This window comes from Vidua chalybeata, chromosome 3, assembly GCF_026979565.1.
Source record: "Vidua chalybeata isolate OUT-0048 chromosome 3, bVidCha1 merged haplotype, whole genome shotgun sequence".
In the NCBI taxonomy this organism is placed as follows: domain Eukaryota; kingdom Metazoa; phylum Chordata; class Aves; order Passeriformes; family Viduidae; genus Vidua; species Vidua chalybeata.
In genome coordinates this window covers 112,090,775-112,112,852 of record NC_071532.1, presented here as the reverse complement: position 1 = coordinate 112,112,852, position 22,078 = coordinate 112,090,775, and the positions used below count along the sequence as shown (strand labels likewise).

Here is a 22,078-nt window from a genome sequence, read left to right as displayed (position 1 = left end):
ATGGGGACAGGGATGGGGACTGGGGACAGAGGGACAGGGACTGGGGACAAGCAAGGGACAGGGACAGGGACAGAGGGACAGGGATTGGGGACTGGGGACAGAGGGACAGAGGGACAGAGGGACAGGGATGGGGATTGGGGACAGAGATGGGGACAGGGATGGAGACAGGGACAGAAATGGGACAGGGATTGGGGACAGAGGGACAGGGATGGGGACAGGGACAGAGGGACAGGGATGGGGACAGAGGGACAGGGATGGGGACAGAGGGACAGGACAGAGGGACAGGGACAGAGGGACAGGGATGGGGACAGAGGGACAGGGACAGAGGGACAGGGATGGGGACAGAGGGACAGGGATGGGGACAGAGGGACAGGGACAGAGGGACAGCGATGGGGACAGAGGGACAGGGACAGAGGGACAGGGACAGAGGGACAGGGATGGGGACAGGGACAGAGGGACAGGGATGGGACAGAGGGACAGCGATGGGGACAGAGGGACAGTGACAGAGGGACGGGGACAGAGGGACAGGGATGGGGACAGAGGGACAGGGACAGAGGGACAGGGATGGGGACAGAGGGACAGGGATGGGGACAGAGGGACAGGACAGAGGGACAGGGACAGAGGGACAGGGATGGGGACAGAGGGACAGGGACAGAGGGACAGGGATGGGGACAGAGGGACAGGGACAGAGGGACAGGGATGGGGACAGAGGGACAGTGACAATGACACGTGACAGCGACACAGGACACGTGACCCCCCCCCCCCCCCCCCGTTTTGGCGCCCCCTGGCGGACGCTCCTCCCCCGCCGCCGCCCAAGTCTCGCCCGATCCCCTCCGCGCACGCGCCTCAAGTCTCGCGAGAACTCGCGCGGCACGGCCGGGCCGAGGCGGAAGCGCCGCTCCGCCGCCATTGCCGCCTCCCTTCGGCCTCCGCCGCTCCCACCGGCACCGGAACCGGCGCCGGAAGCGGAACCGGCGCCGGAACCGGCTCGCGGCGCCGCGGCCCCGCCATGGAGGCGAGCGCGGCGAAGCGGAAGGAGCCGCGCAAGGCGCTGCGGATTAAAGTCATCTCCATGGGCAACGCCGAGGTGGGCAAGGTGAGGCGCAGCTATTGGCTGGCGGGCCGTGAGGGGCAGGTGGGCCGACCAATCAGGAGCGCGGGAGGGCGGGCACTTCGGCACGGCCAATCAGCAGCCGGCATAGCCTTGTTGTCGTCGCGATGGGCGTGGCCGCGCGGTGATTGACGGGCGCGTGGGCGGAACGCGCGGCTCTGATTGGCTGGTGGAGGGGAAGGGGGGCGGGGCCCGGCGGCGCGTCGGCATTCCCGAGGTGTGGAATTTTTTTGGGGGATTTGGCGGGAAACGCGTGGCGGGCGGGATTCCCGCGGGAACGGGCGGCGTTTTCCCGCGCAGAGCTGCATCATCAAGCGCTACTGCGAGAAGAGGTTCGTGCCCAAGTACCTGGCGACCATCGGCATCGACTACGGCGTCACCAAGTGAGGGCGCGGGAATGCCGGCGGCGATGGAATAACGGGAATGGCGGCGGGAATGACGGGAATGACGGCGGGGATGGAAACGGGAATGACGGCGGGAATGACGGGAATGACAGCGGGAATAACGGGAGTGACGGTGGGGATGGAAACGGGAATGACAGCGGGGATAACGGGAATGACAGCGGGGATGGAAACGGGAATGACGGCGGGAATGACGGGAATGACGGCGGGAATAATGGGAATGACGGCTCGGATAATGGGAATGACGGCGGGGATGGAAACGGGAATGACGGCGGGAATGACGGGAATGACGGCGGGGATGGAAACGGGAATGACGGCGGGGATGGAAACGGGAATGACGGCGGGAATGACGGGAATGACGGCGGGGATGGAAACGGGAATGACGGCGGGGATGGAAACGGGAATGACGGCGGGAATGACGGGAATGACGGCGGGAATGATGGGAATGACGGCGGGGATGGAAACGGGAATGACGGCGGGAATGACGGGAATGACAGCGGGGATGGAAACGGGAATGACGGCGGGAATGACGGGAATGACAGCGGGGATGGAAACGGGAATGACGGCGGGGATGGAAACGGGAATGACGGCGGGAATGACGGGAATGACGGCGGGAATAACGGGAATGACGGCGGGGATGGAAACGGGAATGACGGCGGGAATGGAAATGGGAATGACGGCGGGAATAACGGGAATGACGGCGGGGATGGAAACAGGAATGACGGTGGGGATGGAAACGGGAATGACGGCGGGAATGACGGGAATGACGGCGGGGATGGAAACGGGAATGACGGCGGGGATGGAAACGGGAATGACGGCGGGAATAATGGCGGGAATAATGGGAATAATGGCGGGGATAATGGAGATAACAGCGGGGATAATGGCGGGGATAACGGTGGGAATAATGGGAATAACGGCAGGAAAAATGGGAATAACGGCGGGAATAATGGGAATAACGGCGGGGATAATGGCGGGAATAACGGGGATAACGATAGGGAATAATGGAGATAACGGTGGGGATGGAAATGGGAATAATGGTGGGGATAATGGGAATAACGACGGGGATAATGGTGGGAATGAAAGCGGGAATGACGGCGGGGATAACGGCGGGAATAACGGGAATAATGGCAGGGATAATGGAGATAACGGTGGGGTTAACGGCGGGGATAACGGCAGAAATAATGGGAATAACGGCGGGAATAATGGGAATAACAGCGGGAATAACGGCGGGAATAATGGGAATAACAACGGGGATAATGGGAATAACAGCGGGAATAACGGCGGGAATAATGGGAATAACAACGGGGATAATGGTGGGGATAACAGGAATAACAATGGGGATAACGGCGGGAATAATAATGGGAGTAACGGTGGGAATAATGGGAATAACAGCGGCAATAACGGTGGGAATAACGGCGGGAATAATGGGAATAACGGCGGGGATAATGGGAATAACGGCGGGAATAACGGTGGGGATGAAAACGGGAATAGTAGCAGGAATAATGGGAATAACGGCCGGGATAACGGGAATAATGGCGGGGATAATGGGAATAATGGGAATAACGGCGGGAATAACGGTGGGGATGAAAACGGGAATAACGGCGGGAATAATGGGAATAACAGCGGGGATAATGGAGAAAACGGCGGGGATGAGAATGGGAATAACGGCGGGGATAATGGGAATAACGGCGGGAATGGAAAGCGGGAATCGCGGCGGGAATAACGGCGGGAATAATGGGAATAACGGTGGGGATGAAAACAGGAATAACAGTGGGAATAATGGGAATAATGGCGGGAATAATGGAGATAACGGCGGGGATAATGGAGATAACGGCGGGGATAATGGAGATAACGGCGGGGATAATGGGAATAATGGCGGGAATGGAAAGCGGGAATCGCAGCGGGAATAACGGCGGGAATAATGGGGATGATGAGATAATGGATTTATGGGATTTATGGGATAATGGGATGGGATGGGATGGATTGGATGGGATGATGGGATAATGGATTTGTGGGATGATGGGATTTATGGGATAATGGGATGATGGGGTGGATTGGATGGGATAATGGATTTATGGGGTTTATGGGATAATGGGATGATGAGATGAGATGGGATAACGGGATGGATTGGATGGGATAATGGGATGATGGGATAATGGATTTATGGAATAATGGGATGATGGGATGGATTGGATGGGATGATGGGATTTATGGGATAATGGGATGATGGGATGAGATGGGATGATGGGATAATGGATTTATGGGGTTTATGGGATTGATGGGATAATGGGATGATGGGATAATGGATTTATGGGGTTTATGGGATTTATGGGGTTTATGGGATTTATGGGATAATGGATTTATGGGGTTTATGGGATAATGGGATAATGGATTTATGGGATAATGGATTTATGCGGTTTATGGGATTGATGGGATAATGGGATAATGGATTTATGGGGTTTATGGGATAATGGGGTTGGATGGGATAATGGGATAATGGGATGATGGGATAATGGATTTATGGGATTGATGGGATAATGGGGTTGGATGGGATAATGGGATGGTGGGATAATGGGATGATGGGATTGATGGGATAATGGGATTGGATGGGATAATGGGATTGGATGGGATAATGGATTTATGGGATTGATGGGATAATGGGATGATGGGATAATGGATTTATGGGATTGATGGGATAATGGGCTTGGATGGGATAATGGGATAATGGGATAATGGATTTATGGGGTTTATGGGATAATGGGGTTGGATGGGATAATGGGATGATGGGATAATGGGATGATGGGATTGATGGGATAATGGGATGATGGGATAATGGATTTATGGGATTGATGGGATAATGGGATTGGATGGGATAATGGGATGATGGGATAATGGATTTATGGGATTGATGGGATTGATGGGATAATGGGGTTGGATGGGATAATGGGATGATGGGATAATGAATTTATGGGATTGATGGGATTGATGGGATAATGGGATGAGCAAGAACAACCTCAGCTTCTCCCAGAGGCCCTTCCCTTGAAACTCAGAACCGATTCCCACCCGGAATTCCCACCCGGGAATCCCGAGCTTCCAAATCCACGGGGAATTGCCGGATTCCGCGGGGATTTTTCCCGGAATTCCCGGAATTCCGACGCCTTTTCCAGGGTGCAGATCCGGGACCGGGAGATCAAGGTGAACATCTTCGACATGGCCGGACACCCCTTCTTCTACGAGGTCAGAATTCCCAAAATTCCCCCGGAAAATCGGGAATTCTCCCCCTCGGCGTCTTCCCGACTTCTCCTTGAACATTCCCAGGGATTTTCTGGGAATTCTTTCCCAAATTCCTCCCCTTTTCCAGGGAATTTTTTCCCGTTTTTGATTTTTTTTTAGTGAATTTTTTCCCTTTTTTTTTTCCCCAGTGAATTTTTTTCCCTGTTTTTTTCCTTATTTTTCCCCCCTGATTTTCTTTTTCCCTGAATTTTTTTCCCTCTGGATTTTTCCCTCTTTTTTTTTTTTTCCAGTAAATTTTTTTCCCTATTTTTTTTTTTTTGCCCCTGGATTTTCTTTTTCCCTGTTTTTTTTTTTTTCCTTGAATTTTTTCCCCTGAATTTTTTTTTTTTTCACCTGGAATTTTTTCCCTCCTGAATTTTTCCCCCTGAATTTTTATTTTCCTGACTTTTTTACCCCTGTGTTTTTTTCCCGTGGAATTTTTTTTCCCCTGAATTTTTTTCCTTAATTTTTTGCCCTAAATTTTTGCCCTCAATTTTTTCCCTCAATTTTTTCCCCTGAATTTTTCTCCCCTCAATTTTTTCCCCTCAATTTTTTCCCTAAATTTTTTACTCCTGAATTTTTTCCCCTCAATTTTTTCTCAAATTTTTTCCTTAATTTTTTCCCCCTTCAATTTTTTTCCCCCTCATTTTTTCCCTGAATTTTTTCCCAGAATTTTTCCCCCTGAATTTTTTTTCTCCTGAACTTTTTTCCTTAATTTTTTCCCCTCAATTTTTTTCCTTAATTTTTCCCCCTGAATTTTTCTCCCCTCAATTTTTTCCCCTCCATTTTTGCCTGAATTTTTTCCCCCTAATTTTTTTCCCTTAAATTTTTCCCCCTGAATTTTTTCCCCCTCAATTTTTTTCCCTCAATTTTTTTCCACTCATTTTTTTCCTGAATTTTTTCCCTAAATTTTTTCCTCTCAATCATTCCCCCCTAAAATTTTTTTCCCCCTGATTTTTTTTCCCCTCAATTTTTTCCCTGAATTTTTCCCCCTGAATTTTTTCCCTGATTTTTTTTCCCCTGAATTTTTTCCCTGAATTTTTTCCTCTCAATTTTTTTCCCCTGATTTTTTTTTCTCCTGGAATTTTTTCCCCTAAATTTTTCCCCCTCAATTTTTTCCCCTCAATTTTTTTCCCCTGAACTTTTTTCCTGAATTTTTTTCCTAAATTTTTTCCCCCTGAATTTTTCTCCCTTAAATTTTTTTCCATCTGGAATTTTTTCCCCCTGTTTTTTTTTCCTTAATTTTTTCCCCTCCATTTTTTTCCTGAATTTTTTTCCCTGAATTTTTCTCCCTTAATTTTTTCCCTTAAATTTTTTCCCTCAATTTTTTTCCCCTGAATTTTTCCCCCTTAACTTTTTTCCTTAATTTTTTCCCATCCTTTTTTTCCCCCTGAATTTTTTCCCCTCCATTTTTTTTTCTGAATTTTTTTTCCTGATTTTTTTTTTTCTTCCCTCATTTTTCCCCCTGGAATATTGTTCCCCCTGGAATTTTTTCCCGTTTTTCCCCGCTCCTCTCCCAGGTGTGGAACGAGTTCTACCGGCACCCGCAGGGCCTCAATTTCCCTTTTCCCCTCCATTTTCACCCCAGATTTTTTAATGATTTTTTTTTTTTCCTGAATTTTACTTCCCCTCAATTTTTTCCCCTCAATTTTTTTCCTTGATTTTTTCCCCTCAATTTTTTTTCCTTAATTTTTTCCCCTGGAATTTTTTCCCCTTGAATTTTTGCCCTGAATTTTTTTTTCCCCCAAATTTTTTTTCCTGATTTTTTTTCTCCTGAATTTTTCTCCCCTCAATTTTTTTCCCTTCATTTTTTCCCTTAAATTTTTTTCCCCTCAATCTTTTTCCCCTGAATTTTTTCCCTTGAATTTTTTTCCCCCTGGAATTTTTTTCCCCCTAATTTTTTTTTTTTTTTTAATTTTTTTTTCCTCCATTTTTCCCCCTGGAATATTTTCCCGTTTTTCCCCGCTCCTCTCCCAGGTGTGGAACGAGTTCTACCGGCACCCGCAGGGCCTCAATTTCCCTTTTCCCCTCCATTTTCACCCCAGATTTTTTAATGATTTTTTTTTTTATCCTGAATTTTACTTCTCCTCAATTTTTTCCCCTCAATTTTTTTCCCTGAATTTTTTCCCCTCAATTTTTTTTCCTAAATTTTTTTCCCCTGGAATTTTTCCCCTTGAATTTTTGCCCTGAATTTTTTTCCTAAATTTTTTTCCCCTGAATTTTTCTCCCCTCAATTTTTTCCCCTCAATTTTTTTCCCCTCAAATTTTTTCCCCCTGAATTTTTTCCCCTCAATTTTTTCCTGAATTTTTCCCCTCTCAATTTTCTCCCCTCAATTTTTTTCCCCTGAATTTTTTCCCCTCCATTTTTTTTTCTGAATTTTTTTTCCTGATTTTTTTTTTTTCTTTCTCCCCTCATTTTTCCCCCTGGAATATTTTCCCCCTGGAATATTTTCCCGTTTTTCCCCGCTCCTCTCCCAGGTGCGGAACGAGTTCTACCGGCACCCGCAGGGCCTCAATTTCCCTTTTCCCCTCCATTTTCACCCCAGATTTTTTAATGATTTTTTTTTTCTCCATTTTTTTCCCTGGAATATTTTTCCCCCTGGAATTTTTTCCCCGCCGCTCCTCTCCCAGGTGCGGAACGAGTTCTACCGGGACACGCAGGGGGTGCTGCTGGTCTACGACGTCGGCTCCAAGGAATCCTTCGAGGCGCTGGAGGCGTGGCTGGCCGAGATGCGCCGCGAGCTGGGGCCCCACGGCGCCGGCCTCGACAGCGTCGTCGTCGCCGTCTGCGCCAACAAGGTCCCCGGGAATTCCAGGAATGCCGGGAACGCCTTCACGGGGATCGGGGCAGGAGTGGATCCTGTGGGAATTTGGGGATGTTGGAGGTGTTCATGGGGATCTGGCCATGAGTGGATCCTGTGGGATTTTGGGGATGTTGGAGGCGTTCATGGGGATCGGGGCAAGAGTGGATCCTGTGGGAATTTGGGGATGTTGGAGGTGTTCATGGGGATCTGGCCATGAGTGGATCCTGTGGGATTTTGGGGATGTTGGAGGTGTTCATGGGGATCTGGCCATGAGTGGATCCTGTGGGAATTTGGGGATGTTGGAGGTGTTCATGGGGATCGGGGCATGAGTGGATCCTGTGGGATTTTGGGGATGTTGGAGGCGTTCATGGGGATCGGGGCAAGAGTGGATCCTGTGGGAATTTGGGGATGTTGGAGGTGTTCATGGGGATCTGGCCATGAGTGGATCCTGTGGGATTTTGGGGATGTTGGAGGTGTTCATGGGGATCTGGCCATGAGTGGATCCTGTGGGAATTTGGGGATGTTGGAGTTGTTCACGGGGATCGGGGCAAGAGTGGATCCTGTGGGAATTTGGGGATGTTGGAGGTGTTCATGGGGATCTGGCCATGAGTGGATCCTGTGGGAATTTGGGGATTGTGGAGGCGTTCATGGGGATCTGGCCATGAGTGGATCCTGTGGGAATTTGGGGATGTTGGAGGTGTTCATGGGGATCTGGCCATGAGTGGATCCTGTGGGAATTTGGGGATGTTGGAGGCGTTCATGGGGATCGGGGCATGAGTGGATCCTGTGGGAATTTGGGGATGTTGGAGGCGTTCATGGGGATCGGGGCATGAGTGGATCCTGTGGGATTTTGGGGATGTTGGAGGCGTTCATGGGGATCTGGCCATGAGTGGATCCTGTGGGAATTTGGGGATTGTGGAGGTGTTCATGGGGATCTGGGCATGGTTGGATCCATCAGGATGGGAATTGTTGGAATTTTGTGAATTTTGGAGGTGTTCACGGGGATCTGGTCATGATTGGATCCAGCAGGATGGGAATTCCAGGAATGCCGGGAACGCCGGGGGCCTTCACGGGGATTGGGGCATGAGTGGATCCTGTGGGAATTTGGGAATTCTGGAGTTGTTCATGAGGATCTGGGCATGGTTGGATCCTGTGGGAATTTGGGAATTGTGGAGATGTTCACGGGGATCAGGGCATGATTGGATCCTGTGGGATATTGGGAATTTCGGAGGCATTCACGGGGATCTGGTCATGGTTGGATCCAGTGGGAATTTGGGAATTGTGGAGGTGTTCATGGGGATCTGGGCATGGTTGGATCCATCAGGATGGGAATTGTTGGAATTTTGTGAATTTTGAAGGCGTTCACGGGAGTCTGGTCGCGGTTGGATCCATCAGGATGGGAATTGTTGGAATTTTGGGAGTTGTGGAGATGTTCATGGGATCTGGTCATGATTGGATCCAGCAGGATGGGAATTCCAGGAATGCCGGGAACGCCGGGGGCCTTCACGGGGATCGGGGCATGAGTGGATCCTGTGGGAATTTGGGGATTGTGGAGGCGTTCATGGGGATCGGGGCATGAGTGGATCCTGTGGGAATTTGGGAATTCTGGAGTTGTTCATGAGGATCTAGCCATGGTTGGATCCTGTGTGATTTTGGGAATTGTTGGAATTTTGGAGTTGTTCCCTGGGATCTGCTCATGGTTGGATCCTGTGGGATTTTGGGGATTGTGGAGGTGTTCATGGGGATCTGGTCATGAATGGATCCTGTGGGAATTTGGGAATTCTGGAGATGTTCATGGGGATCTGGTCATGAATGGATCCTGTGGGAATTTGGGAATTGTGGAGGTGTTCATGGGGATCTGGTCATAGTTGGATCCATCAGGATGGGAATTGTTGGAATTTTGTGAATTTTGAAGGCGTTCACGGGAGTCTGGTCGCGGTTGGATCCATCAGGATGGGAATTGTTGGAATTTTGTGAATTTTGGAGGTGTTCACGGGGATCTGGTCATGGTTGGATCCAGCAGGATGGGAATTCCAGGAATGCCGGGAACGCCGGGGGCCTTCACGGGGATCGGGGCATGAATGGATCCTGTGGGATTTTGGGAATTCTGGAGTTGTTCATGAGGATCTGGTCATGGTTGGATCCAGTGGGAATTGGGGAATTTTGGAGGTGTTCATGAGGATGTGGTCATGGATGGATTCGTCAGGATGGGAATTGTTGGAATTTTGGGAGTTGTGGAGATGTTCCCGGGGATCTGGTCATGAATGGATCCTGTGGGAATTTGGGAATTTTGGAGATGTTAACGGGGATCTGGTCATGGTTGGATCCTGTGGGATTTTGGGAATTTCGGAGATGTTCATGGGGATCTGGGCATGGTTGGATCCTGTGGGAATTTGGGAATTTCGGAGATGTTAACGGGGATCTGGTCATGGTTGGATCCTGTGGGAATTTGGGAATTTCGGAGTTGTTCACGGGGATCTGGGCATGGATGGATCCTGTGGGAATTTGGGAATTTTGGAGGCGTTCATGGGGGTGTGGTCATGGTAGGATCCATCAGGATGGGAATTTTTGGAATTTTGGGAATTCTGGAGATGTTCACGGGGATCTGGGCATGAATGGATCCTGTGGGATTTTGGGAATTTTGGAGGCATTCATGGGGATCTGTTCATGGTTGGATCCTGTGGGATTTTGGGAATTGTTGGAATTTTGTGAATTTTGGAGGTGTTCACGGGGATCTGGGCATGGTTGGATCCTGTGGGATTTTGGGAATTCTGGAGTTGTTCATGAGGATCGGGGCATGGTTGGATCCTGTGGGAATTTGGGAATTTTGGAGGCGTTCATGAGGATCTGGTCATGGATGGATCCATCAAGATGGGAATTGTTGGAATCTGGGGAATTGTGGAGATGTTCCCGGGGATCTTGGCATGGTTGGATCCAGCGGGGTGGGAATTTGGGAATTCTGGGAAATCTGGAGTTGTTCCTGAGGATCTGTTCATGGTTGGATCCAGCGGGATGGGAATTGTGGGGGAATTCTGGGAATTCTGTTTCCCGCTCATTTCCCGGCTGTTTCCCGTTCCGTTTCCGGGTGTTTTTATTTTATTTTCCCGGTGTTTTAATTCCATTTTCCTGCTGTTGATTCCCGGTGTTTTTCGTTCATTTTTCCGCTGTTTTTCTTTTATTTTTCCTGGGAGTTTCCCATTTCATTCCCGGCTGTTTCCCGCTCATTTCCCGCTGTTTTTATTTCATTTCCCGCTGTTTTCATTCCCTTTTCCCGCTGTTGATTCCCGGTGTTTCTCATTCATTTTCCCGCTGTTTCCCGCTCATTTTCCCGGTGTTTTTATTTTATCTCCGGGGTGTTTTCATTCCATTTTCCCGGTGTTTATTCCCGGTGTTTTTATTTAATTTTCCCTCTGTTTCCCACTCATTTCCAGGTGTTTCCCGCTCATTTTCCGGGCGTTTCCCGCTCATTTCCCAGCAATTTTTTATTTAATTTTTCCGGCTGTTTCCCATTCATTTTCCGGCTCTTTGCCACTCATTTCCCGGGTGTTTCCCGCTGATTTTCCAGGTGTTTCCTGTTCATTTCCCGGCTGTTTCCTGCTCATTTTCCCGCTGTTTTTATTGCAATTCCCGGCTGTTTCCCATTCCTTTTCCCAGTGTTTTTATTTTATTTCCCGGTGTTTTCATTCCCTTTTCCCGCTGTTGATTCCTGGTGTTTTCTGTTCATTTTTCCACTGTTGTTCTTTGATTTTTCCTGGGAGTTTCCCATTTCATTCCTGGCTGTTTCCCGCTCATTTTCCCGGTGTTTTTATTTTATTTTCCCGGTGTTTTCATTCCATTTTCCCGGTGTTTATTCCCGGTGTTTTTATTTAATTTTCCCGCTGTTTCCTTCTCATTTCCAGGTGTTTCCCGCTCATTTTCCGGGCGTTTCCCGCTCATTTCCCGGCTGTTCTTATTTCATTTCCCGGCTGTTTCCCGTTCATTTTCACGCTGTTTTTATTTCATTTCCTGGCTGTTTCCCACTAATTTCCCGGTGTTTTCATTTCATTTTCCCAGCTGTTTCCCATTCGTTTCCTGGCTGGTTTTATTTCATTTTCCGGCCGTTTCCCGCTGATTTTCCAGCTGTTTCCCGCTTATTTTCCGGCTGTTTTTATTTCATTTTCCGGGTGTTTCCCGTTCATTTCCCCGTGTTTTTTTTTAATTTCCCGGCCATTTCCCACTGATTTCCTGGGTGTTTCCCGTTTTTTTCCCCGGTGCTTTTATTTCATTTCTCGGGTGTTTTCCGTTCATTTCCCGGCCGTTTCCCGCTGATTTCCCGGGTGTTTCCCATTTGTTTTCCCGGCCATTTCCCGCTGATTTTCCGGGTGTTTTTATTTCATTTCCCGGCCGTTTCCTGCTGTTGATTCCCGGGTGTTTTCCACTCATTTCCCGGGTGTTTTCCGTTCATTTCCCGGCCGTTTCCCGCTGATTTTCCCAGCCATTTCCCACTGATTTTCCCGCTGTTTATTCCCATTCATTTCCCGGCCGTTTCCCATTCATCTCCCAGGTGTTTCCCGCTGATTTCCCTTCTGTTTCCCACTCATTTTCCCGCTGTTTATTCCCGCTCATTTCCCGGCCGTTTCCCGCTGTTGATTCCCGTCCATTTCCTGCTGATTTTCCGGGTGTTTTTATTTCATTTCCCGTCCGTTTCCCGCCGCTGATTTTCCCAGGTGTTTTCCGTTCATTTCCCGGCCGTTTCCCGCTGATTTCCCGGCTGTTTCCCGCTGATTTCCCGGGTGTTTTCCGTTCATTTCCCGGCTGTTTCCCGCTGATTTCCCGGCTGTTTCCCGCTGATTTTCCCAGGTGTTTTCCGTTCATTTCCCGGCCGTTTCCCGCTGATTTCCCGGCTGTTTCCCGCTGATTTTCCCAGGTGTTTTCCGTTCATTTCCCGGCCGTTTCCCGCTGATTCCCGGCTGTTTCCCGCTGATTTCCCGGGTGTTTTCCGCTGATTTCCCGGCCGTTTCCCGCTGATTTCCCGGCTGTTTCCCGCTGATTTCCCGGGTGTTTTCCGTTCATTTCCCGGCTGTTTCCCGCTGATTTCCCGGGTGTTTTCCGTTCATTTCCCGGCTGTTTCCCGCTGATTTCCCGGGTGTTTCCCGCTGATTTTCCCAGGTGTTTTTATTTCATTCCCGGCCGTTTCCTGCCACTGATTTTCCAGGTGTTTTTATTTCATTTCCCGGCCGTTCCCCGCTGTTGATTCCCGGCTGTTTCCCTCTGATTTTCCCGCTGTTTATTCCCGTTCATTTCCCGTCCGTTTCCCGCTGATTTCCCGTCCGTTTCCCATTTGTTTTCCCGCTGTTTATTCCCACTCATTTCCCGGCCGTTTCCCGCTGATTTCCCGTCCGTTTCCCATTTGTTTTCCCGCTGTTTATTCCCGTTCATTTTCTGGCCGTTTCCCGCTGATTTCCCGGGTGTTTTTATTTCATTTCCCGCTGATTTCTCGGGTGTTTTTATTTCATTCCCGTCCGTTTCCCGCTGATTTTCCCGGGTGTTTTTATTTCATTCCCGTCCGTTTCCCGCTGATTTCCCGGGTGTTTTTATTTCATTTCCCGGCCGTTTCCCGCCGCTGATTTTCCCGCTGTTTATTCCCGTTCATTTCCCGGCCGTTTCCTGCTGATTTTCCCAGTGTTTTTATTTCATTTCCCGGCCGTTTCCCGCTGATTTCCCGGCCGTTTCCCTCTGATTTTCCCGCTGTTTATTCCCGTTCATTTCCCGTCCGTTTCCCGCTGATTTCCCGTCCGTTTCCCATTTGTTTTCCCGCTGTTTATTCCCGTTCATTTCCCGGCCATTTCCCGCTGATTTTCCCGGTGTTTTTATTTCATTTCCCGGCCATTTCCCGCTGATTTCTCGGGTGTTTTCCATTCATTTTCCCGTCCGTTTCCCGCTGATTTTCCCGGGTGTTTTTATTTCATTCCCGTCCGTTTCCCGCTGATTTCCCGGGTGTTTTTATTTCATTTCCCGGCCGTTTCCCGCTGATTTCCCGGTGTTTTAATTTCATTTCCCAGCTGTTTCCAGCTGATTTCCCGGGTGTTTTCCATTCATTTTCCCGGCCGTTTCCCACTGATTTTCCCGCTGTTTTTATTTCATTCCCGGCCGTTTCCCACTGATTTTCCCGGGTGTTTTTATTTCATTCCCGTCCGTTTCCCGCTGATTTTCCCGGGTGTTTTTATTTCATTCCCGTCCGTTTCCCGCTGATTTTCCCGGGTGTTTTTATTTCATTTCCCGGCCGTTTCCCACCGCTGATTTCTCCGGATGTTCTGTTTTGTTCCCGTTGCTGTTCCCGTCGCCGTTCCCGTCGTCGCCGTTCCCGTCGCTGCCGTTCCCGTTGTTGTTCCCGTTGTTGCCGTTGCCGCAGGTGGACGCGGGGAAGCTGCGCGTGGTGGACGAGAGCGAGGGCCGGCTCTGGGCCGAGAGCCGCGGCTTCCTCTACTGGGAGACCTCGGCCCAGAGCGGGGAGGGCATCCAGGAGATGTTCCAGGTGGGAATTCCCGGGGTTCCGGGCCGGGATCCCCGGTGGGAATGTGGGAGGTGATCCAGGTGGGAATTCCAGGAGATGTTCCAGGTGGGAATTCCCGGAGTTCCGGGCCGGGATCCCCGGTGGGAATGTGGGAGATGATCCAGGTGGGAATTCTGGGCGGGAATCCCCGGTGGGAATGTGGGAGATGAGGTGTTCCAGGTGGGAATTCCCGGAATTCCGGGCCGGAACCCCCGGTGGGAATGTGGGAGATGATCCAGGTGGGAATTCCAGGAATTTGGGGTGGGAATCCCTGGTGGGAATGTGGGAGATGACCTAGGTGGGAATTCCCGGAATTCTGGGCGGGAATGTGGGAGATGTTCCAAGTGGGAATCAATTCCAGGAGATGTTCCAGGTGGGAACTCCTGGAATTCCGGGCTGGAATTCCTGGTGGGAATGTGGGAGATGTTCCAGGTGGGAATTCCAGGAATTCCGGGCCAGAATCCCTGGTGGGAATCCAGGTGGGAATTCTGGGCGGGAATCCCTGGGATTCTGGCCCTGGGAATTACCTGGCCTGGAATGTGGGAGATGAGGCGTTCCAGGTGCGAATTCCCGGAATTCCGGGCCGGAACCCCCGGTGGGAATGTGGGAGATGATCCAGGTGGGGATTTCCAGTTGAAATCTGGGTGGGAATTCCCAGCTGGAATCGGGGTGGGAATTCCCAGAATTCCATGTGTGAATTCCTGGTGGGAATGTGGGAGATGTTCCAGGTGGGAATTCCAGGAGATGATCCAGGTGGGAATTCCCAGAATTCGGGGCGGGATTTCCAGGTGGGAATCCTGGTGGGAATTCCAGGAGATGTTCCAGGTGGGAACTCTGGGAATTCCGGGCCAGAATCCCTGGTGGGAATGTGGGAGATGATCCAGGTGGGAATTCCCAGAATTCCCAGCTGGAATCCAGGTGGGAATTCCAGGAGATGTTCCAGGTGGCAATTCCGGGAATTCCGGGTGGGAATTCCAGGTGGGTCTGGAATTTTTGGGAATTTTGGGAAACGGAGCCGGGATTGTTGGAAATTGGATCTGGGATTTTTGGGAATTGGATCCGGGATTTTTGGAAATTGGGTCTGGGATTTTTGGGATTTTTGGGAATTGGATCCGGGATTGTTGGGAAATGGGTCTGGGATTTTTGGGATTTTTGGGAATTTGATCCAGGATTTTTGGGAAATGGGTCTGGGATTTTTGGGGACAGGATCCAGGATTTTTGGGATTTTTGCGAAATGGACCTGGGATTTTTGGGATTTTTGGGAATTGGATCCGGGATTCTTGGGACTTGAATCCAGGATTTTTGGGAATTGGATGCGGGATTTTTGGGGATTGGATCTGGGATTTTTGGGAAATGGATTCAGGATTTGTGGGATTTTGGGGAAAAGGATCTGGGATTTTTGGGAACTGGGTCTGGGATTTTTGGGAATCAGATCTGGGATTTTTGGGAAATGGATCTGGGATTTTTTGGGAATCGGATCTGGGATTTTTGGGAAATGGATCTGGGATTTTTTGGGAATCGGATCCGGGATTTTAGGGATTTTTGGCAAACAGATCCGGGATTTTTGGGCAATTCCCAGAACTTCTACTCGGCCATGGTGGAGCTGTGCGAGAACGGCGGGAAATGGAAACGGATCCGGGATTGTTGGGAAACGGATCTGGGATTGTTGGGAAATGGGTCTGGGATTTTTGGGAGTTTTGGGAAACGGATCCGGGATTTTTGGGAAATGGGTCTGGAATTTTTGGGAGTTTTGGGAATTGGATTGGGGATTTTTTGGGAAACGGATCTGGGATTTTTGGGAATTGGATCTGGAATTTTTTTGGGAAATGGATCTGGAATTTTTGGGAATTGGATCCGGGATTGTTGGGAAAGGGATCTGGGAATGTTGGGAAAGGGATCTGGGATTTTGGGGAAAGGAATCCGGGATTTTTGGGAAATGGATCTGGGATTTTTGGGATGTGGATCCGGGATTTTTGGGAAACGGATGCGGGGCTTTTGGGCAATTCCCAGAACTTCTACTCGGCCATGGTGGAGCTGTGCGAGAACGGCGGGAAATGGAAACGGATCCGGGATTGTTGGGAAACGGATCCGGGATTTTTGGGAAATGGATCCGGGATTGTTGGGAAATGGGTCTGGGATTTTTTTGGGAAATGGATCTGGGATTTTTGGGAATGGGATCCGGGATTTTTGGGATTTTTGGGAAACGGATCTGGGATTTTTGGGAATGGGATCCGGGATTTTTGGGATTTTTGGGAAACGGATCTGGGATTTTTGGGAATTGGATCTGGGATTTTTGGGATTTTTGGGAAACGGATCTGGGATTTTTGGGAAATAGGTCTGGGATTTTTGGGAAATGGATCGGGATTTTTGGGATTTTTGGGAAAGGGATCTGGGATTTTTGGGAAATAGGTCTGGGATTTTTGGGAATTGGATTGGGGATTTTTGGGAAATGGATCTGGGATTTTTGGGAATTGGATTGGGGATTTTTGGGAAATGGATCTGGGATTTTTGGGAATTGGATTGGGGATTTTTGGGAAATGGATCTGGGATTTTTGGGATTTTTGGGAAATGGATCCGGGATTTTTGGGAAATAGGTCTGGGATTTTTGGGAAATGGATCGGGATTTTTGGGAAATGGATCCGTTATTTTTGGCAAACGGATCCGGGGCTTTTGGGCAATTCCCAGAACTTCTACTCGGCCATGGTGGAGCTGTGGGAGAACGGCGGGAAATGGAAACGGATCCGGGATTGTTGGGATTTTTGGGAAACGGATCTGGGATTTTTGGGAATCGGGTCCGGGGATTTTTGTTCAATTCCCAGAACTTCTACTCGGCCATGGTGGAGCTGTGGGAGAACGGCGGGAAATGGAAACGGATCCGGGATCGTTGGGATTTTTGGGAAACGGATCGGGATTTTTGGGAAACGGATCTGGGATATTTTTGGGAATCGGGTCCGGGGGTTTTTGTTCAATTCCCAGAACTTCTACTCGGCCATCGTGGAGCTGTGTGAGAACGGCGGGAAGCGGCCGGCGGGCGGCTCCGGCGCGGCGTTCACGCGGGAGCAGGCGGACGCCATCCGCCGGATCCGCGCCAGCAAGGACAGCTGGGACCTGCTGGGCCTCAAACCCGGCGCCTCCAGGTGGGCGCGCGGCCGGGAAACCGGGATAAAAAATTCCCGGGAATCCCCCCCCCCCACCCCCACCTCCCCCCCCCCGCCGCGGGATTCACGCCGGAATTCCCGCCGGAAACGGGCGGAGTTCCTGCGGGGGGGAAGAGGTGGGGGTTGGGTGGGAAGGGGTGGGGGGGAAAAGGTGGAATTCCCGTGGGGAAAAATGTGGAATTAACGCGGGAAAATGTGGAATTCCCGTGGGAAAAGGCGGAATTGATGTGGGGAAAGTCGGAATTCCTGTGGGAAAAGGTGGAATTCCCATGGGGAAAAATGTGGAATTAACGCGGGAAAATGTGGAATTCCCGTGGGAAAAGGCGGAATTCCTGTGGGAAAAGCTGGAATTCCCGTGGGGAAAGGTGGAATTCCCGTGGGGAAAGGCGGAATTCCCGTGGGAAAAGCTGGAATTCTGGTGGGGGAAGGTGGAATTCCCATGGGAAAAGGTGGAATTCCTGTAGGAAAAGGTGGAATTCCCGTGGAAAAAGTTGGAATTTCTGTGGCGGAAGGAGGAATTCCTCTGGGAAAATGTGGAATTCCCATGGGGAAAAATGTGGAATTAATGCGGGGAAAATGTGGAATTCCCATGGGAAAAGGTGGAATTCCCGTGGGAAAAGGTGGAATTCCCGTAGGAAAATGTGGAATTCCCATGGGAAATGGTGAATTCCTGTGGGAAAAGGTGGAATTTTGGCGGGAAAAGGTGGAATTCCTGCCAAAAAAACTCTGGAATCCCTGCCAGAACAGCCGGAATTCCCGTGGGGGAAGGTGGAATTCCTGTGGGAAAAGGTGGAATTCCCGTGAGAAAGGTGGAATTCCTGTGGGAAAAGTTGGAGTTCCCAGGGGAAAAAGTGGAATTCCTGTGGGAAAAGGCAGAATTCTGGCGGGAAAAGGTGGAATTCCCGTGGAAAAAGGTTGGAATTCCTGTGGGAAAAGGTGGAATTCCCGCCAAAAACCCTGGAATTCCTGCTAGAAAACCTGGAATTCCTGCAGGGAAAAGGTGGAATTTCCATGGGGAAAAACCCAAAATCCCTTCCAGAAATCCCCACATTTCCCTCAGGAATTCCCAGGGAAAATCCAAAATTCCCGCAGGAAAACCTCAGAAATCCTAAAGAAAAAAGCCAAAAATCCCCGGGAATTCCCATGGAAAAAGCAGAATTCCAGGATTTTCCCCATCCCAACTTCTAAAACTTTGGGAATTCCGAGCATTTTCCCATCCCAAATCCTCACATTTATTCCCAATTTTCCCAATTTCCCTTTTCTGATTGATCTCCCTCCTGTATCCTCACATCCCAAGGGTCGGGAATTCCGGGATTTTCCCCCATCCCAACTCCTAAAACCTCGGGAATTCCGAGCATTTTCCCATCCCAAATCCTTGCGTTTTTTCCCAATTCTTCCCAATTTTCCCAATTTCCCTTTTCTGATTGATCTCCCTCCTGTATCCCCACATCCCAAGGGTCGGGAATTCCGGGATTTTCCCCCATCCCAACTTCTGAAACCTCGGGAATTCCGAGCATTTTCCCATCCCAAATCCTCGCGTTTTTTCCCAATTCGTCCCGATTTTCCCAATTTCCCTTTTCTGATTGATCTCCCTCCTGTATCCCCACATCCCAAGGGTCGGGAATTCCAGGATTTTTCCCCATCCCAACTTCTGAAACTTTGGGAATTCCGAGCATTTTTCTATCCCAAATCCTCGCGTTTTTTCATCCCAAATCCTCACGTTTCTTTCCAATTCTTCCTGATATTCCCAATTTTCCCAATTTTCATTTTCTGATTGATCTCCCTCCTGTATCCTCACATCCCAAGGGCCGGGAATTCCGGGATTTTTCCCCCATCCCAACTTCTAAAACTTTGGGAATTCCGAGCATTTTTCCATCCCAAATCCTCGTGTTTTGCCATCCCAAATCCTTGCGGTTTTTTATCCCAAATCCTCGCGGTTTTTCCCAATTCTTCCCAATTTTCCCAATTTTCCCCAATTTCCCTTTTCTCACCACTCTCCCTCCTGTATCCCCACATCCCAAGGGTCGGGAATTCCGTGATTTTTCCCCATCCCAACTTCTAAAACTTTGGGAATTCCGAGCATTTTTCCATCCCAAATCCCTGCGTTTTGCCATCCCAAATCCTCGCGGTTTTTTATCCCAAATCCTCGCGTTTTTCCCCAATTTTCCCAATTTCTCCAATTTTCCCCAATTTCCCTTTTCCCACCCCTCTCCCCACTGACCCCTCACATCCCAAGGGTCGGGAATTCCGGGATTTTTCCCCATCCCAACTCCTAAAACCTCAGGAATTCCGAGAATTTTCCCATCCCAAATCCTCACATTTATTCCCAATTTTCCCAATTTCCCTTTTCTGATTGATCTCCCTCCTGTATCCTCACATCCCAAGGGTCGGGAATTCCAGGATTTTCCCCCATCCCGACTTCTAAAACCTCGGGAATTCCGAGCATTTTTCCATCCCAAATCCTCGTGGTTTTAATCCCAAATCTTTGCATTTTTTCCCGATTTTCCCAATTTCCCTTTCTGATTGATCTCCCTCCTGTATCCCCACATCCCAAAGTTCGGGAATTCCAGGATTTTTCCCCATCCCAACTTCTAAAACCTCGGGAATTCCGAGCATTTTTCCATCCCAAATCCTCGCGTTTTTTCATCCCAAATCCTCACGTTTCTTCCCAATTTTCCCAATTTTCCCCCAATTTCCCTTTTCCCGCCACTCTCCCTCCTGTATCCCCACATCCCAAGGGTCGGGAATTCCGGGATTGTTCCCCCATCCCAACTTCTGAAACCTCGGGAATTCCGAGCATTTTTCCATCCCAAATCCTCGCGTTTTTTCCCAATTTCCCCAATTTTCCCCAATTTCCCTTTTCCCGCCACTCTCCCTCCTGTGTCCCGTCCCCCCGCGGGTCGGGAATTCCAGGATTTGGGGGCTGACCGGGGGATTTTTTCCGGCGGCAGGGAGGAGGTGACGCGGGCGTACCGGCGCCTGGCCGTGCTGCTGCACCCCGACAAGTGCCCGGCGCCGGGCAGCGAGGACGCCTTCAAGGCCCTGGGCAGCGCCCGCGCCGCGCTGCTCCGAAACCTCCCGTGACCCCGCAACGGCGCCGCCACGACCCCGCGACGACGCCGTGACGACGCTGGAACGACGCCGCGACGACCCCGGAATGACGCCGCGACAATGCCGCAACGACCCCGGAACGGCGCCGTGACGACCCCGGAACGACGCCGGAACGACCCCGGAACGACGCCGCAACGACCCCGGAACAACGCCGTGATGACGCCGCGACGACCCCGGAACGACGCCGCAACGACCCCGCAACGACCCCGGAACGACCCCGGAACGACGCTGGAACGACGCTGGAACGACGCCGCAATGACCCCGTAATGACGCCGCAACGACACCGGAACGACGCCAGAACGACCCTGGAACAACCCCGGAACGACCCTGGAACGACCCCGGAACGACGCCGGAACGACCCCGGAACGACGCCACGACGACCCCGGAACGACGCTGGAACGATGCCACAACGACTCCGGAACGGCGTCGCAACGACGCCTCAACGACCCCGGAATGACGCCGTGACGACGCCGCGACGACCCCGGAACGACGCCGCGACGACCCCGGAATGACCCCGGAACGACCCTGGAACGACGCCGCGATGACCCCGGAACGACGCCGGAATGACGCCGGGACGACACCGCAACGACGCCATGACGACACCGCGACGACCCCGGAACGACGCTGGAACGATGGTGGAACGACCCCACAACGACGCCATGACGACGCCGCAACGACCCCGGAACGACGCTGGAACGATGCCACAACGACCCCGGAACGGCGCCGCAACGACCCCGGAACGACGCTGGAACGACCCCGGAACGGCGCCGGAACGACGCCGCGACGACCCCGGAACGACGCCGCAACGACCCCGGAACAACGCCGCAACGACCCCGGAACGACGCCGCAATGACCCCGCAACGACGCCGGAATGACGCCGCAATGACACCGCAACGATGGTGGAACGACCCCGCAACGACGCCATGACGACGCCGCGACGACCCCGGAACGACGCCGTGACGACGCCGCGATGACCCCGGAACGACGCCGTGACGACGCCGCAACGACCCCGGAACGACCCCGGAACGATGCCACAATGACCCCAGAACGACGCCGCAACGACCCCGGAATGACCCCGTGACGACCCCGGAACGACACTGGAACGATGCCACAACGACCCCGGAACGACGCTGGAACGACGCCGCAACGACACCGCAACGATGCTGGAACGACCCCGGAACAACACTGGAACGACGCCGCAACGACCCCAGAACGACGCCGCAACGACACCGCAACGATGCTGGAACGACCCCGGAACAACACTGGAACGACGCCGCAATGACCCCGGAACGACGCTGGAACGATGCCGCGACGACCCCGGAACGACCCCGTGACGACGCCGCAACGACCCCGTGACGACGCCGCAACGACCCCGGAACGACGCTGGAACGATGCCACAACGACCCCGGAACGACGCCACAACGACCCCGGAACGGCGCTGGAACGACGCAACGACCCCGGAACGACTCCGCAACGACACCGGAACGACGCCGCAACGACCCTGGAACGACGCCGCAACGACCCTGGAACGACGCCGCAACGACCCCGGAACGATGCCGCAACGATACCACAACGACCCCGGAATGATGCCGCAACGACCCCAGAACGACCCCGGAATGACGCCACAACGACCCCGGAACGACGCTGGAACGACCCCGGAATGACCCTGGAACGACCCCGGAACGACC

General features: G+C 51.3%; 2 protein-coding genes across 2 annotated transcripts; both read left to right on the top strand.

Moving 5' to 3' along the window:
• The first annotated feature begins 899 nt into the window (after positions 1 to 899).
• DNAJC27 (DnaJ heat shock protein family (Hsp40) member C27) lies at positions 900 to 20,380 on the top strand. The gene is made up of 7 exons (XM_053939400.1): positions 900 to 1,096; positions 1,412 to 1,494; positions 4,680 to 4,749; positions 7,417 to 7,584; positions 13,981 to 14,103; positions 17,098 to 17,258; positions 20,231 to 20,380. The coding sequence occupies exons 1-7, from the start codon at positions 1,010 to 1,012 to the stop codon at positions 20,361 to 20,363; spliced, it is 825 nt and encodes a 274-aa protein (XP_053795375.1). The 5' UTR covers positions 900 to 1,009; the 3' UTR covers positions 20,364 to 20,380.
• Positions 14,158 to 17,155, top strand: LOC128786255 (uncharacterized). Its single transcript, XM_053939399.1, has 2 exons — positions 14,158 to 14,740; positions 14,875 to 17,155. Exons 1-2 carry the CDS (start codon positions 14,536 to 14,538, stop codon positions 16,713 to 16,715), a joined length of 2,046 nt encoding a protein of 681 aa, XP_053795374.1. The 5' UTR covers positions 14,158 to 14,535; the 3' UTR covers positions 16,716 to 17,155.
• Positions 20,381 to 22,078: the final 1,698 nt, after the last annotated feature.